This window comes from Hippichthys cyanospilos, chromosome 3, assembly GCF_059441005.1.
Source record: "Hippichthys cyanospilos isolate Australia breed blue-spotted pipefish chromosome 3, RoL_Hcya_1.0, whole genome shotgun sequence".
Taxonomy (NCBI): Eukaryota; Metazoa; Chordata; class Actinopteri; order Syngnathiformes; family Syngnathidae; genus Hippichthys; species Hippichthys cyanospilos.
In genome coordinates this window covers 20,681,684-20,697,463 of record NC_142371.1, presented here as the reverse complement: position 1 = coordinate 20,697,463, position 15,780 = coordinate 20,681,684, and the positions used below count along the sequence as shown (strand labels likewise).

General features: G+C 40.5%; 3 protein-coding genes across 4 annotated transcripts in view; 1 reads left to right on the top strand and 2 right to left on the bottom strand.

The window, feature by feature from the left end:
- The first annotated feature begins 170 nt into the window (after positions 1–170).
- Positions 171–15,312, top strand: pnrc2 (proline-rich nuclear receptor coactivator 2). 2 transcript variants are annotated; one of them, XM_088409554.1, is made up of 4 exons: positions 171–372; positions 636–903; positions 3,163–3,675; positions 12,798–15,312. In XM_088409554.1, the coding sequence occupies exon 3, from the start codon at positions 3,185–3,187 to the stop codon at positions 3,656–3,658; it is 474 nt and encodes a 157-aa protein (XP_088265680.1). In that variant the 5' UTR covers positions 171–372; positions 636–903; positions 3,163–3,184; the 3' UTR covers positions 3,659–3,675; positions 12,798–15,312. The 2 variants fall into 2 exon arrangements, with proteins under 2 accessions (XP_088265680.1, XP_088265679.1); XM_088409553.1 differs by lacking the exon at positions 12,798–15,312 and having other exon boundaries at positions 3,163–5,575.
- On the bottom strand, positions 7,123–8,952 carry fabp10a (fatty acid binding protein 10a, liver basic). The gene is made up of 4 exons (XM_088409556.1): positions 8,799–8,952; positions 8,552–8,724; positions 7,315–7,404; positions 7,123–7,219 (listed from the first exon to the last, which is right to left on the bottom strand). The coding sequence occupies exons 1-4, from the start codon at positions 8,863–8,865 to the stop codon at positions 7,169–7,171; spliced, it is 381 nt and encodes a 126-aa protein (XP_088265682.1). The 5' UTR covers positions 8,866–8,952; the 3' UTR covers positions 7,123–7,168.
- The window catches only part of myom3 (myomesin 3), a 62,181-nt gene continuing 55,503 nt past the window's right edge, over positions 9,103–15,780 (bottom strand). Inside the window, exons 33-37 of the mRNA XM_088409635.1 lie at positions 14,654–14,817; positions 14,559–14,595; positions 14,453–14,475; positions 14,136–14,191; positions 9,103–13,064 (exon numbers count right to left, since the gene is read on the bottom strand). Of these exons, the coding sequence (XP_088265761.1) occupies positions 12,792–13,064; positions 14,136–14,191; positions 14,453–14,475; positions 14,559–14,595; positions 14,654–14,817 (553 nt within the window). The 3' untranslated portion in view covers positions 9,103–12,791. The remainder of the gene's footprint in view (positions 13,065–14,135; positions 14,192–14,452; positions 14,476–14,558; positions 14,596–14,653; positions 14,818–15,780) is intronic.

The following is a 15,780-nucleotide window of genomic DNA, read 5'->3' as shown; positions in this document are numbered from 1 at the left end:
GAAATTGCGGAACGCACAAAGGCGAAGACAAGTCGGGCACTGACGTCACTCGTCTGGCAACAAGAGCGATCGCGTCCGTCTCACTCGCCGCTGATTGGCCGAGGCTCTTCGATCTCGCGCTGTGATTGGTCGGGGGCGGTCTCGCTTATCAGTATATAGGCCAGCTGAGGACGACATTTTGTAGCAATAGAGACGCAGTCGGAAAAGGAGAGCGAGAGAGGGAGGAAGCGATTGCGAGGTCATTGTTGTTTTTTCCCACATTTAAGGGTGACCACCGACCGATTTCTGTGGGAAATACTAACGAGGAGTGTCTTGTTTCTCTGAAACAACCAGCCGGACGAAAGGCTTCGACGACCGAGCCTGAAGAAGTCGGTAAGAGACTTATTTTCGTTCCTTCCTGGTCGCCATTACGGAGCCAAAGCTTCTTTGTTGTCGTTCTCCGTCAAATCGCATCGATTTACGGCGCAACGAACGCACCGACCGCTTTATAACTCGAATAATTAACACGTAACTACGCAAATATATCTCAAGCGGTCCATTTAACAAGCGAACCTGCGTCACAACAGGAAATCGTCGGCTAATTACGAAATCCGGTGTGTAATGGCGATTGTTGTTGTTCCAATAACGCATTTTAGGTCCAGCGGCTTCGTTGGTGTATCGTGTGCGCCGAGGTGAATTCATGTTCAGCTCGGTTCCGCGATCGAACGACGCCCATTGGCACTCGACGACCGCCAGCCCGGCAAACTCGACGGGACAAAGACCGCTCGATACAAGCAGGAGGAGACCCGACGACGACATCGTCAAGTCTTCTCGGAGTCGGAGGAGGATTTTTGGAGGCGAAACACGCACGAAAAGGACGAAGAAGAGGGATCTCTTCCTGGGGAGTTTTGTGGAAACAAAGAGGTGCGTGCTGGGCCGAGCGATGGCTTGTTTTCGTCGGGGGGGAGGGGGTGTGTGTGTGATTGTGCACGTAGGCAGGGGACTGCATTTCTACGGGCTGAAATGTTACGCAATTAAGGGATGGCTCAAATCTGTTAATCGTCGTTTTATTCATGGCATTTTTTTAGGAAAACATTGCTTACTAAATATTAACTTTACGAAGTTACGTCTGCGATGCAAGTCTTTTGCAGAAATACCATAGTTCTCCAAATATGACACACACTTTTTTTTTTCACTGAAAAGGTCATCAGTATGTGGGCGTCCTATAAACTAGGGGTTCTCCAACATTTTGGAGTCAGGACCTCTTTTAGAAAGCAAAAGTTTCCAGCCACCTCCATTGAATTTTTTTCAGAAACAAAAATAAGCCAAACATAAGTGCCCCTTTTATTCAGCAACATATTCAATTTGACAAGTAGGGCTGCACAATTAATTGAATTTTAATCACGATATTGGCTGCCACGATTAAATAAGCCGATCCTGATTTTAAAAAGTCAAGCAGTTTGTCATCTTACCACCAGGGGGAAATGTTTCCCACATGTTTGCATGACAAAAACATCAGCTTTTCTAATACTAATATAGAATTTACTAGTGTGAAAATGGCGTAGTTCCTCACCTGATTCCTAATATGTACAGTGCTTGCTTTCAATTGAGACCATTTTGAAAAATCCGATTGGAATAAGTTTGGTTTGAAATGACCGGAAATGACATTTTGACCGCTAATTGATTGTGATCATTTTGGCCATAATCGTCCCCATTTTGAGATGTCCAAGTCCTGAGACGATTATGTTATATATTATATATTATATATTATGATGTAACAGTTTCAATGTCTCCAGCTGAAACTCATATATTATATATTACATTTACTTAGTACGCGATATTTACTTATTTACTGCAGCTGTACCTTAATTATTGTGAAAAATCATTGACGTGATAGCCTGTCATATTACATAGTCCCAAAACATTTCAGAAATTCAATTTGAAAAAAGTTGGTGATCCCTTATGTAGACGATGCCCAAAGACGCTTGCTTTTACATGGCACTAACTTCAAAACAAACTCAACAAATGTGTGCAAAGTATATTGGATCATTGGACATCTATGCATTGAATGGTGCCTGTGACAGTTTAGTGAGGAATTTAAAAGTAAGCCATATGAGGTCATCTACAGGAAGTTGAACCATAGCCCTGAATACCACAGAGTGGGTGGAGAACATTCTCAAATTACAACCAGTTTCCTACTTTCAATTTTCCTAAAATGAAATTTATAAATTAGTAATATTTTTATCGTTTTAGAGCTCATATCAGTATGCAACTGGCAAATAATGATTGATTTTAACTAGCAAAATGGTGTACAATGTGCCATGGAGCTGCCGATTATGGCCTAAACGATCATCACAATTATTTTGGTCAATATTGAAATGATGATTATTTATCATGTTTGGTCAGACATGTCTGTTTAGTGCCCTTCTTTTGAACAGTACATAAACAAGGCTTCAAGTCTTGACACTTACATATAATAATAACTTAAATAATTTAAATTCACATGAAACATGGCAAAAACTTGGCACACGGGGCAACGCGGCTAACCTGCTTGCTGTTTTCAAACCTATGGAAAAAAAAAAAACAATCATACGAGCAGTTATTTATGTTATGCAAATTTTTTGCGGTCAAAACTTCTTTCTGGGGGGTCATTTCAAACCGAATGTATTCCAATGTTGGGTTTCAATTGACAGCCAGCACTGTATATGTTAAGAATCAGGTGAGAAACTCAATGCCATTTCACACTGGCGAATAATACATAGGGTGATAAAAGCTAGAGGCTTTCATCATGTCATGCGAGCATGTTGGGGACAGAATGACAAAGTGCTTGATTTCATATGTGTAGCCGGCTTTTTAAATGTTAACATCGCCGAGGATCAGCTTGATTGATCGCGGCAGCCAGTATCGTGATCGCGATTAAAATTTGATTGTGCAGCCCTAATATGCCTAATGTGATTTTTTTTTTTTTTTTTTTGTAAACTCCAACAGAGCACAATCAATAAACCAGTCAAGCGGAATCACTGCGCGCGAACAAGGATGTACTCAGACGTTGGTTCGGTCTGCTCGCTTCCTGTACTAAACATATAGCCGTAACGACCTCATCTAACGTGACCTGCCGTTAGCTGCAATAGGCACCGGCCGCTACATATATAAACTCAAGCTAACTCACCCGTGCGCGTTTAGGTGACAGTCAGCGTGAAGCATCATGGGAGGTGGAGGCGGAGAGCGGTGCGGCAACATTCCGGGCCCCCAACATGAGCGCCCCAAGAAGAAGAACCAGCAGCTGGGCCGAAGCAAGCAGAGGAGCCGAGACCAGAGCGGCGGCGCGACGGCGGCGTCGGCCGGCGGCGTCCACCCCCGGCGCGGCGGCGACAAGGGCGTCCTGGCGTACCAATGCCGCCCCGAGGGGCGGCAGCCCGAAGCGGCGGCGGCGGCGGCTTCCATCGCCCGTCTGGCCGCCGCCTACGAGCAGGACTGGGAGGGGGCCGTGTCTCGCCTCAACACGCTGCTGAGCGCCCGGGGCAGCCCCGCTTACGCCGGGCCCAAGTTCAGCGAGCCGCCCTCGCCCAGCGTGCTGCCCAAGCCGCCCAGCCACTGGGTGTCCTTCCCCATCGGCGCCGGCGAGAGCAGCGAGATGATGACCTTCCAGCTCAAGAGCCTCTTGAAGGTGCAGGCCTGATGCGGAAAACCGCTCTGGTACGCCTTTTTTTTTTTTTGAAAAAACAAAAACATATTACAGTCCTCTTCCTTAATGCTGGTGACAAAACGGATATCCCATTTATGTTTTTGCCTCGGGTTTTTGTCCCTTTTTATTTTGGCTATCAAAGCAGATTAGGTGCACTCAGTACATGTTACTTAAATCCTGTCCACTTTTGTGGAATCTTCTTTTATACTCCATAATGGGTTGCCAGCACGCAGTCAAATTTTGATTTTATTTTTTTTTTGTAAGCGATTTTGGAACGGGAGCCCCTTGGGCTTTCTTGTTTTATAACAGTAGGTCGCTCAACTGCGATTCTGCCGGGAAATCATGTGTACATTTTTTTTTTTTGACAAAAGTTGATATCATGGCACGCGGGACTTAGGCGGTTCGCTCCTGAGTATATATTATTTTTTTCCTGCGCTGTGCGCACATGCACTACAGGAGGCGAGCTGCCCTAAGACCCCAGCGACCCTCGTGTTCACACTGCCTCTCAAAAGAAAAGACTTACGTTTTTCCGCTCTCTATTGTCCTCCTTTTGGGAGGGGGTATCCTGAAGGGGGCGGCGCCCACGCGTGTTCGCGTTAGGGCGGACAAATGCCGGGTCATGTTTTGGCGGTGTGTTCGATTTGGTTTTGTTGCGCTTTGGCGGCGCCGCGCGTCGACCAAAGCTACCCCACAAATGTTCCCGTGCCCGTCTCCGCAGATTCAGCGCCCACTCGCGCCGCCAGAACACGCGGAAGAAGACCGACCGCGCGCGGTCTTGTCTGCGGCGCGGCTGGGCGCTGAATGAAAACGGAGGCGGGGCTTTTTTGTTGACGAAAGTTGTGCGTTGTGTTCCATCTTGAATTTGAGCCCTTGTTTTTTTTTTTTTTTTTTTTGCACTGCACTTGTTACAGGCTGCGGCGTTGAATCAAGACTTGTGATCAACTATCTTGTTTTTTTTCTCCTCATGTGAGCCATTTTTCTTTGTTGCTTTCCCCGTGCAGGATCGAGATCTGCTTCATAGCCAGACTAAAGACGACAAAACCTCAATTCCTTTGTTTTTAAGGAGCCGTGTAAATACTAATTGATGATGATGGCATGTATAAAGTTCTTGTAGCATATTGTACAGTCGCAGGCCCGGAGCGCGTCGGAGGCTTGCATACAGAAGTATTTTTTAGTACTGATTTAAAAAAAAAAAAAACACTGAATGTATGGGACGCGCCGTCTCGACTTCGACGATGCTGAAGAATATTTTTGTTAAGAAAAAGAAAAAAAAGAACCGAGCAATTGCCAGTACGAGTGAAGCCTGCACTGAAATCTTTCCAGAGAACTTGCACATGTTTTTATGATTTTATATGATGCAGTGTAGAGTGAAAGAAATTAGTTTTACAATTGGAACCGGGGTGATTGCTCATGTACGATATTTATCTGGATGAATTGGTAACCGGATTGAAAACAATTTGGAACTTTAAGTAACGGGGTTCTAGCGATGTTATGTCTCAACTTTTTCCTTCTTTTTTTTTTTTTCTCAGCTGTTCTTCCGCCAGCTGAGTTTGACAATTAGTAATCGGGTTATTCCAAATTTAAGTCTCCATTTTTTTTTTTTTTTTTTTTTTTTTTTTTTTAGTAGCACGGTCAGCTGTTATTCCGCCAGCTGATTTTTTTTATTTTTTATTTTTTTAAGCACTGTTCCTCCAGTTAAATTGTGCATCGCAATCTCCTCATGCTAAATTAGAACATGAATTGGATTTCAATTTTTCCCCACTGTTGATGTCATTTTATGTTGAAAAGAAAATGCCCTGTTAAAAAATTGGTAACAATTGGTTTTAAGAATATGAAAAAAATACTTCTGATGATTTGGAGGATTAAATTAAAAAAAATCAAATAAAATCCCTTCCCCTTCCCCCCTAAAAACGTTTCACTTGTCTTGATTTCTTCATTTATTTATTTATATATATATATATATATATATATATATATATATATATATATATATATACACATAAGTGTTTCCAAAGTACTTGAAATAATGCAATGTTAAGCAGCTCAATAAGATTCTTTATAACTGGACTGGCTATTTTTATTTAAATTACGTCATAAGTACTTTTAATTACTCTATCTGGCTGCTTGACAGTAATGGTTAAATCAGTACTGTCCCCTCTTGGCGCTTAGAGGTATTACTGATACCGAAATCGGGCAATAACCGTAGTATTGTCATTACTAAATTTATAGACTAAATAGACATTACATATTTATTCTCAGTTTTTTATTTTTCATTAAACGTTCGGGGACACCTGTTGAAAATTCGTTCCCGGCATTGAAGCGTCCTAATAAAATCGATGGCAGAATCACGACTTTCAGCACATTCAAAAGCTTTTTGGACATTCAAAACTCAAACTTTTCACCGTGAAATACATAAGCATTTGAATTCATGTGCCGTATTGGTGAATTTATTTATGGAATTTATTTTATGGAAGCAATATTTTGAACCAGGAAGTAACAGCCAGACATCTCACCGTGTGATTGCGTCGCCTCTCGTAACCCCGTTTGATGGCGACAGGCCGCGAAACACCTGTTCCTAAAATCAAATTAGTCCCGCGGGAACATAGTTATCATAACAATAGTTCCGCCCAAAGGTTAAATATTTACTCCTGACGTTGATTGTTCGGCTATGTGTCTAAACGCACAATTTCACCATTTGGCTTTTTATACAGTAAATGTAATTAATAAATGAAAAAAAAAAGTAATGTATGTTATGTAATCTGTTTTTATTTGCAAGAAAAAAAATACAATGTAAAAAAAGTGTAGGCATCAATAATGAATAAGCAAAATATAGTATAAGATATAAAGGGTAATACAGAGGCAAGGGATCAAGAGTGATGTAAATGTGTGGATTCTGTCATATTGATGTTAACAGCACGCATTTTCATTTAGGTAGGAATAAATATGACGTCTATGAAAACCCAAAGTTAAAACGCCAGAGCCCGCTACTGGTATGTAATGTAACGTACATAACCAATCAAGTGTTTTTTGTTTTTTTTCCCCCCATGGTTTACATATTTTTCTATGTTTACTGTCACACATGCACAATTACCTCGTGTACGCATTTTATTTCCACTGTAGTAGCACATTATTTGGTTTTATCTTCTGTTGGAATACTGGATTGTACCTATGACTCCAGCTGACCACTAGATGTCACTAGTGTAACGTATTTTATAAGCCTTTGCAGTAGGGTGTTGAAAATGTAGACCGTTAATGTCCTCGCTTGAATTAGTTGGTTTTAGAGCACCGATTTGACAAATTGTCGCGATTGATTGATTAATATCGGGAGTCGTTCACCCCCCGAGAAACAACATTGTATCAAATCGATCGCCGTGGCGAAACTTGATGCGAGACGACGCGTGATGCGTTCAGTAAATTAAAAAAAGTGAGGATGAATAAAATACACGAGACCCATCCGATTCTGTTTAAATAGACAATTTATTGCAAATTTCACCGCCCAGCTTTTCACATTTTCTTGCTCTTCCTGACAAGAGTCACGGAGCCCATGCTCAAAGTCTAAAAAAAAAAAATGAGAGAAGAGATCAAGTTGACGACAGAACACGGACTTTTAACGCATAACTGGCCTACTGCGAATGATGCGTTCAGAGTACCTCGATCATCTCGCCTCCTTTGATTTCTTGGATGTGGCAGAACTTGCCGGTGTTGCAGACCAGCTTGCCACCCTCCATATTGACAACGCACTGAACGGGTCACAGAACAGAGTGCATACTGAATATATTTGAAATATATTTAATACCTGTGCAGTATTTTGATCTTTTTTTTTTCTCCGTATCACATTCTTCCACATCATGTCATATCATTCTTTCATGTCACGTTTTAGACAAGGGATGGAACATTGTGTGATAGCTAGGGGATTTTGACATGTTATCGCTATCTGGGTGAAATTTCAGCTCCTTAAGTGTCTTCTTTCAATGCTTTCAATCAATCAATTACTTTAGTACTTAATTGCATAAAGTAATTCATTATTCTAGCAATTTAATGGTTAAAGTAATGCATTCCTTACGTACGTTTAGTAATCTAAAGTGATGAATTGAAGTAACCAATTACCTTAGTACTTAATAGCTTAAAGTAATTAATTCCTTTAGCACTGTAATAACTAAAGTAATGAATTACTTTGACTTACTGAAGTCATGAATTACTTTAGCACTGTAGTAACAAATACAATAAATTACTTTGTATCTTAGTACCTAAACTTAGTAATGAATTATTTCAGTATATATGTCACCTGAAGTAATCAATTACCTTAAAACTTAATAGCTTAAAGTAATTCATTACTTTAGCACTGTAAAAAGTAAAGTAATGAATTACCTTACTACTTTTAGTAATTGTTTCAGTATAATTACTTGAAGTACTAGATCACTTTAGTACTTAGTTTCAGAAAGAAATTCATTATTTTAGTCCTATAATACCTAAAGTAATAAATTACTTGAGTGCTATACGTAAATAAATTACTTTAGCGCCTAAAGTAATCAAATACTCAAGTACTTTTAGCAGTAGTCGTATCTAATCATTAATGACTCATTTTTTAATTCACCAGCCAAGTTTGGACTCTCCCTTATTAAATGTCTGGACTCATTTGGGGAAAAAAAAAACAAAAAACGTGAAAATACGTCTTTGGTATTGAATGAGTTAAGTCTATGACAAAATTATCATACAGCAGTTTGTGTTACAAAACGGGGTTAGTAAATAAAATGTTTTTTGGATTCAGCTACAAATATTAACTATACTCAATAGTGTGGCTGGACACCATTTAAAAACTACAATAAGACAGATACTAATAGGGCAAGAAAAATCCATATTTCGGCTCCGGATTTCCTCCCAATTTACCTTGAGCTTCTTGCCGTCCATGGTGGTGATGTCAGCCTCCTTGCCGATTGTAAAGGAGTTGGTCACAGTCTTGCCCGGCGTCTTGGAGGTCACCACGAAGTCCTTGCCCTTCTGCGTGATCTCCGTCACCGGCTTGATGTCCTTGGCCATCTTGATGACATCATCGGGGAGTTCTGGAACAAAAAAAAAAAAAGGATTACTTACGCATATACAGGCAGACGCAGTCCACTAAGTTGTCTTTGCTCACCCATGGCCTTGAGAAAGGCCTCGTAGTTCTCCTGGGCGTAGACCTGCCATGTGCCGTTGAAGTCCATGTTGACCAAAAAGGAGGCTGAGACGTGGGGGACGAAGCTCAAACGTGTGGGGAAGAGTCTGCCGGAGCGCGCTGGTTTTTATACTCCGCAAGAGAGGCGTTTACTTAGTAACCCCGTCGGATCTTGTTTGAACAACCTGGAGTTCGTTTGCTTCGCCAATTGGCGTGAAACGAAGATGGACGGCTAATTTTTGGGATCAGGAGGTTCAGATGCATCAAGCGGGGACAAGAACTCGACAGTGACGGAAAGTACAAATATCTGAGTTGGTATTTTGGAGATCACTAACCGGAGCGTTTGACGTCTTTTTAGTGTTGCTCCCTGCAGTTGAAAACCATTTGGCAAATTTGTCCCATTACTTAAAAGTACTGTACTGTATTTTTCAGACGATGAAGCTTGACACATGAATGCCCCGTGCCGAATCGAGTTAGCGCGTGTTTTGCGACTATCATAATCTACCTTCATAGTCAGCCGATATTCTCCCATACTGTAGGGGGCAGTAAAATTAGTCTACTGCATACGGACAACATTACACTATAACAGAAGTAGTGAATCCTGATTGTACGACAACACGCTGACACGAGCGAGTCTTAACGAAGAGGAAGTACTTTTACGTTGCCTACTACTATACTACCATAATTCCAAGACCACAGGGGGCAGTAAAAAGCAGCTAAGGCGAACAAACAACATGACATTATAACAGAAGTAGAGAACTGCAATTTTTACAACAATACATTGACACTAGCGCGTCTACTATACTACAATATTTCCAAGACTATAGGGGGCAGTAAAAAGCAGCTACAGCGTACAAACAACATGACAATATAACAGAAGTAGAGAGTCCTGATTTTTACGACACGTCGACACTAGCGTGTCTCAACAGAGAAGAACTTTTACGTTGCCCAATACTACTACGATATTTTTGAGACTATAGGGGGCAGTAAAAAGCAGCTACAGCGTACAAACAACATGACATTATAACAGAAGTAGAGAACTGCAATTTTTACAACAATACATTGACACTAGCGCGTCTACTATACTACGATATTTCCAAGACTACAGGGGGCAGTAAAAAGCACCTACAGCATACCGACATTACACCATAACAGAAGTAGTGAATCCTGATTGTACGACAACACGCTGACACGAGCGAGTCTTAACGAAGAGGAAGTACTTTTACGTTGCCTACTACTATACTACCATAATTCCAAGACCACAGGGGGCAGTAAAAAGCAGCTAAGGCGAACAAACAACATGACAATATAACAGAGGTAGAGAGTCCTGATTTTTACAACAATGACACGTCGACACTAGCGTGTCTCAACAAAGAGAAGAACTTTTCCGTTGCCCAATACTACTACGATATTTCTGAGACTATAGGGGGCAGTAAAAAGCAGCTACAGCGTACGAACAACACGATATGATAACAGAAGTAGAGAATAGAAATAACATCCCAGGTGTTATGATGAAACGTGTATCGTAATACAGCGTACCATCGACAGTAAAAAGTCAGTTTTGCCATTCGCTTTCGTACATTTCAGTATTGATCGTATGTTGAATCGTAATCATTTTTGGTGGCGTTTAAGCGCCTCGACAATAAATACAAGCACCCGAAAAAAAATTCACAGATTTCGAAAGATTTTATTGACTGGATGGATTTTTTTAAACAAGCTAGAGAGGTGTTTAAATCATAATAGCACTTGGTAGAAACAGAATTTATCAACAAAACTAGTTGCCCCCTTTTTCTTACAAATGGTTTGATCCACTCGATCCCTCCCACCTCTTCGCATTAAGAAGCTGGCATCACCGCCCTCATCCACATGGAAAAACATTTTTTTTCCAAACAAATCATTACATACGATATTCCCTCAAATAGTGGTCATCCCTGAACCCTACTTTACACAAATGAATACTTCCTGTTTACTGCAAAATATGCTATTATCTCAGTTCATAGACACATTTGTTTTACTTGCACATTTAACCCTTGTGGCATTATGTTATAAATTATGGAAATTCCTTAGATTTTTTAAGGTATCATAAAAGAATCAATGGGGAAAACAACACTAGGGAGCTGAAATTTTCAGCAGACGATCAAAACATGTGAAATTTCAAAATGCAACAATTTTGACATTCCTATGTGATTGCAGCTGGACGTGCAAGAGTTTGTGAACAAAAATCATCATTGTTCAAATTTTGGACCATATAAAACCATTGTGATTGCATTTTTTAAGATGCATTTTAATAGGATTTATTACATTGATTTTCCTGCGATTTCCTGCAACATTCTATTGCGCGGCGGTCAAACTATGTCAGCAAACAGAAATTTCTTTGTTGACTTGTGTTTCACATCAAGACAGTAGGTGGCGGTAGAGACCAGTTCAAGCGTAACCGTCACGTCACAGAGACTACAAAGACATACTATACCAGTTTTACAAAGTGTGTGCACAAGGGTTAAACTTGCTAGCCAAAACAGCAGCTCCTACCAAGACATAATTGAATCCGCTGCAGAGTATACCAGTGCACCACCAGCCACCCCAAAAAAAATCATTTCTATTAATTGCGTGCCTCTACTATTTCTGTAATTGAGTACACAAACGACACTACTTGTGAAAATGCGTATTATTTGGGCTTAGCAACCTTTCCTCTCTCTGCGGTGCCGTTGAACCGCCTCACGTGACTCCAGAGGCCCACGGGCGGGGTCAACGACCTCGTGGACTGTTTGCGCTTTTAAAGTACAAATCGGCTCCTTTAAGTGTTGCGTTTTGTTCCCTCACTGTATCCAAAGCGTACCGAGCGGTGACCTTAAAACGACGCTACGTGCGGAACGTTTTTTTTTTTTTAGGTGTACCGTTATACTGAATGGCCAGAATCCAAAAGTGTAAAGAACAACCCATCTTTTTTTCACTCAAAATGCTCCGTGGATATGTAATGAGTTTTCCATTGTAGAGTTATGGGCTTCATTTAGTAACATTTTTTAATGGCACTTGCTTTGGAAGATTTTTTATTGGAAGATCCCTCAAGTCACACCATGTGCACTTTTGGCTATACTGCACCAAACAAGCTATGACAGGGGTGGGCAAAGTATGGACTGCGGGCCACACGGGGCCTGCTCCGTTCCTGATCCTGTTTTTACTTTTTCTCTCTAAAATATGTTAATTCGTGTACTGGTATAGTTGAAATAGGTCAATATAATCTATTACAGACAGGTCATATTTTTGGATGATAGTTATGCACTGGACGCCCGGGTTACGGCGTACCGAGCTTACGTTTTTTTCACGTTACCAAGTGGAGTATGAAGTTTTTTCGTCCCTTCGTTACGGCATTTTTTCCGCTTTATGGCATCAAAAACAATGACAAATTTCAAACTTGCCGGTCAGTGCGCGCTCGTATGACCGTGAGTCGCACCACAATCATACGTCGCTAAGATGCTGGTCTGCTATTGGTCGGCGTCACGGCGTCCCTAAGATGCTGGTCTGCTATTGGTCGGCACCGTGGTGTCACTAAGATGCGGGTATGCTAAAGACTTGCTTGATCTTGTGTGAGTCTTTACGATATCGTATTTATTTTGCATTTTAGTGCTTAATTCAAAGTTCTACTGATTTTAGAGAGTAACTACTTAAGTAATCAAGTACTTGAGGTAAAAAAATACTTGATGCATTTAAGGGAAAAAGTAAGTATACTTTAACGACTAAATTATTCAATTAAATTAGTACTTATTTCATTTAGTACCAGCATTTTTTAGACCCTCCTTTAGCCAAATGATCAAAAAAAAAAGAAAAAAAAAAGAAAAGTAACTGAGATTGAAAGTTTGAAATGTTCAAAATCGTAACAATACGTCTTTGGGATTGAATGCGTTAAGGAACTTAAAAGAGCAGGCTCCTCTGTCTGTTTAAAACTTCACAAAAACGTGCTCACCCCTATTTGTATCTTCACAGGCCCATCTCCACGGCGTTGGCCGGCGGCGCCTCGCCGCGCTTGTACACGCTCACCATCACGTCCACCGACTCGGAGCCGCAGCGGTTGCGTACCAGCACGGTGTATTTGCCCGAATTGTCCGTGCGGACTTCGTTGATGGTGATGGTGGTGCAGCCGGGCTCCCTGGTGATGAAGAACTGGTCGTCGCCGGCGATCTCCCGCTCGTTACGCAGCCAGAAGACGTCCGGCGCTGGCTCGCCCTCGATGAAGCACGTCAGGCACAGAGACTGCCGGCGGGAGAAACTTGTGTAAAACTAGCATCAAAATATTCCGCGGAAAGTCCAAAGTCAAACATGCTTGTACAAGTTGAATTTTCACCAGACCTTTCCACCAATTTTAGAAAAATTCAATGAAATTAACTTTGGGTTTTGATCTCAATTTCAAACCGTGAATGCGTACCTCATATGTTTATATATTTCTTCTATAAAAAAAAAAAAGATTGGTTCTAAACTTATGTCAACATCCCCAGAAACAATACATGGATATGAGTAGTTTTTTACGAAAACTATTTTTCGTACGAAAACCCACACAAACATAAAATTGACAGAATATTTTTTTTTTTGGTGACGAACTGAAGCTACAGGTATTAACATCAGATATTTACACAGAAAGATGCTACATAGATGAAAAAAAAAGGTTTAAATTGAATTTTAAACACAGACTGAGCATGTCTGCATGTTTGGAAATAAGCTCCACCGAAATATTTTCAACATCACATCAGCACACTTGGGATGTTAGAATACTGCACAAACAAAACAGTAACACACCTTTGTTGGCATTTAAAGCAAAAACCATGAAATACATAAATTAAGCATGCATAAAAGTGGTAAGTACAACACCCATTCAACTACTAATAACACAAACACATATGACAAGAATTAATGCCCTGCTAACTTTATTAATTTTGCCACATAATGCATTCTGGGAATCATTTTTTCTTTTTTTAAACAATATATGTATTTATTATTTATTTATAGGCAGGTTAATAGGTAGCAGGCCAGTCATCTCTAGTCAAAATCTGCATATAATTTATTGCTTTGGAAAACAAATTCTATTTTATTCATTGTAATTTTTCATATAGATAAACCAATTAATCGGTAATCGGTATTTTTTCATGACAAAAATTTGTATTGGGCTAAAAAAAACAAAACAAAAAAAACCTCAATTTGTTGGACCTTTAAAAAGACGAATGAGAGGGCGTTTCCAAATTTTAGGCAGGTACGGTACGTAAACAAAACCCTTAATTTAAAATTTTTAACCCTTGAATGAATTCACTTGAATTTTTCCCTTGCCATTACCTTGCCCTCCATGATGGCCACCACATCCGGGAGACCTTTTGTCACTTTGGCTCGATCTGAAACAAACTCAGTTAGTCTCTTCTGATGACACCCACTTTAGAGGTTTCTTCCAAAGCAGTGCTTCTCAAATTGGGGTGTGCACGTACCCCCTTGGGGTAAATGATTGAACTCCGGGCGGTTTATGTGAGATTTTACAGAATCTAGGGCAATTGAATTAAATACTTTTTTTTTTTTTCTCGGCAATAGTATGCGTATTATACTTCACAGGGGGTATCTCGCGGAAAACTTCTGAGAAGAAGGACAACTTTATAACTCACTTTTCTCGATGACCGCCTCTTGCCTGATGGGATGAAAACAAAAGGTCCAATCGGTGATCAGACAGTCGCGCTCGACAGATTTGAAACTAAAGCAAAGATGGCTTACTTCAGCCTCTGGTGCTCCAGCAAGGCGTCTGCAAAAGCTGTGAGGAAATATTGGTGACAACCAAGTTATTTCCCGCCTGGCCGAATTTCGCCTACCTTGTCCCGACAGGTCGAGGTGACGTTGGTGCGTGTCCACGCCGTCAAACATCTCCAGGGAGTATTTGCCTTTGTCGTTCTCCGTGGGGTTGAAGATGTCCATCCAAACCGTGTGCACGTTGCTGCCCATCCTGATCCTGGACTGCGGTTCCATTCGTTTCCCTCTGCCGGACAAACACAAGCGATTCTGTGATACAGTTATCCGGATTCAGTGGATTACCTCCGCGTCCAGCAGGGGGTGCTGCAGGCTTAGTTGCAAACGTTTCACATTTTTCTTTGCTTGCCGCACAAATTCTTCTTTTTTTTTTTTGGCTGTCTAGTTCGGTTAAATGTAATCCGAATTTCCTACGAGGACAAATAGGATATTACTTAATCCCAACGTGAATAATGATTGGATTGGTTTATAGAGTGAATGTACAAAATACATTCGAGATTCATTGCGACAGCTCATTTCTCTTTTGAGACTTCTTTTGGATCCGCTTTACTCAAATCATTGCCAAACTTTATTTAGTATTCATTTATTACTGTATTGACTTTTTTTGTGCATTTTTTTCTCTTCAGGTGCTGCTACGCATTTTTCCTGTTCAAACGCAAATGTCTCCACTGTCATCTGAGTAAAGTCTTTGTTGATTGTTTATTATTTTGGGTTTTCATTGTTTACTTTCGGAATGTCCCGATGCAACCTCTGATACAACAGCGTTTAGAAGTCTGTCCGATATCCATAATGATCCAATACGATATCAGCGGAAATGATAACTAGCGTTTTTTTTCCCCCTATGAAATGTTAATTTATCTGTTCAAACAAAGCAAATGGTCAGCAATAAATATGGGGAAATACGACGCATGTATTTCAAACATTTGAGTTAGCTAAATTCAAGTCCACAGAAATGCACTGCACTTGAATAAAATATAAAATCAATTAAAGTACCCTGAGAAATAACCCTACAAAAAAAAGAATTTTTTTTAGAGTGCAGTTCACATAAGTTCATTTCGGTATATGGTGGAAGCAACTGACTGGGACAAAAAAAAAAAAAAAAAACAGGAGGCGGAGTTTGGAATGGATTGCTTGTATATGAAAGCTAATATCGTCAAATTTTTTGATTAATCTGAAACTGTGAATTTGACGG

Bases quoted from the DNA above. Each gene is read 5' to 3' on its own strand.
- pnrc2 (XM_088409554.1), top strand. From the start codon at position 3,185: ATGGGAGGTGGAGGCGGAGAGCGGTGCGGCAACATTCCGGGCCCCCAA.
- fabp10a (XM_088409556.1), bottom strand. From the start codon at position 8,865: ATGGACTTCAACGGCACATGGCAGGTCTACGCCCAGGAGAACTACGAG. The intron at 8,725-8,798 runs GTGAGCAAAGAC...TTTTTGTTCCAG, and splicing joins GGCCTTTCTCAAGGCCATGG to AACTCCCCGATGATGTCATC. The intron at 7,220-7,314 runs GTACTCTGAACG...TTTTTTTTTTAG, and splicing joins AAGGAGGCGAGATGATCGAG to ACTTTGAGCATGGGCTCCGT.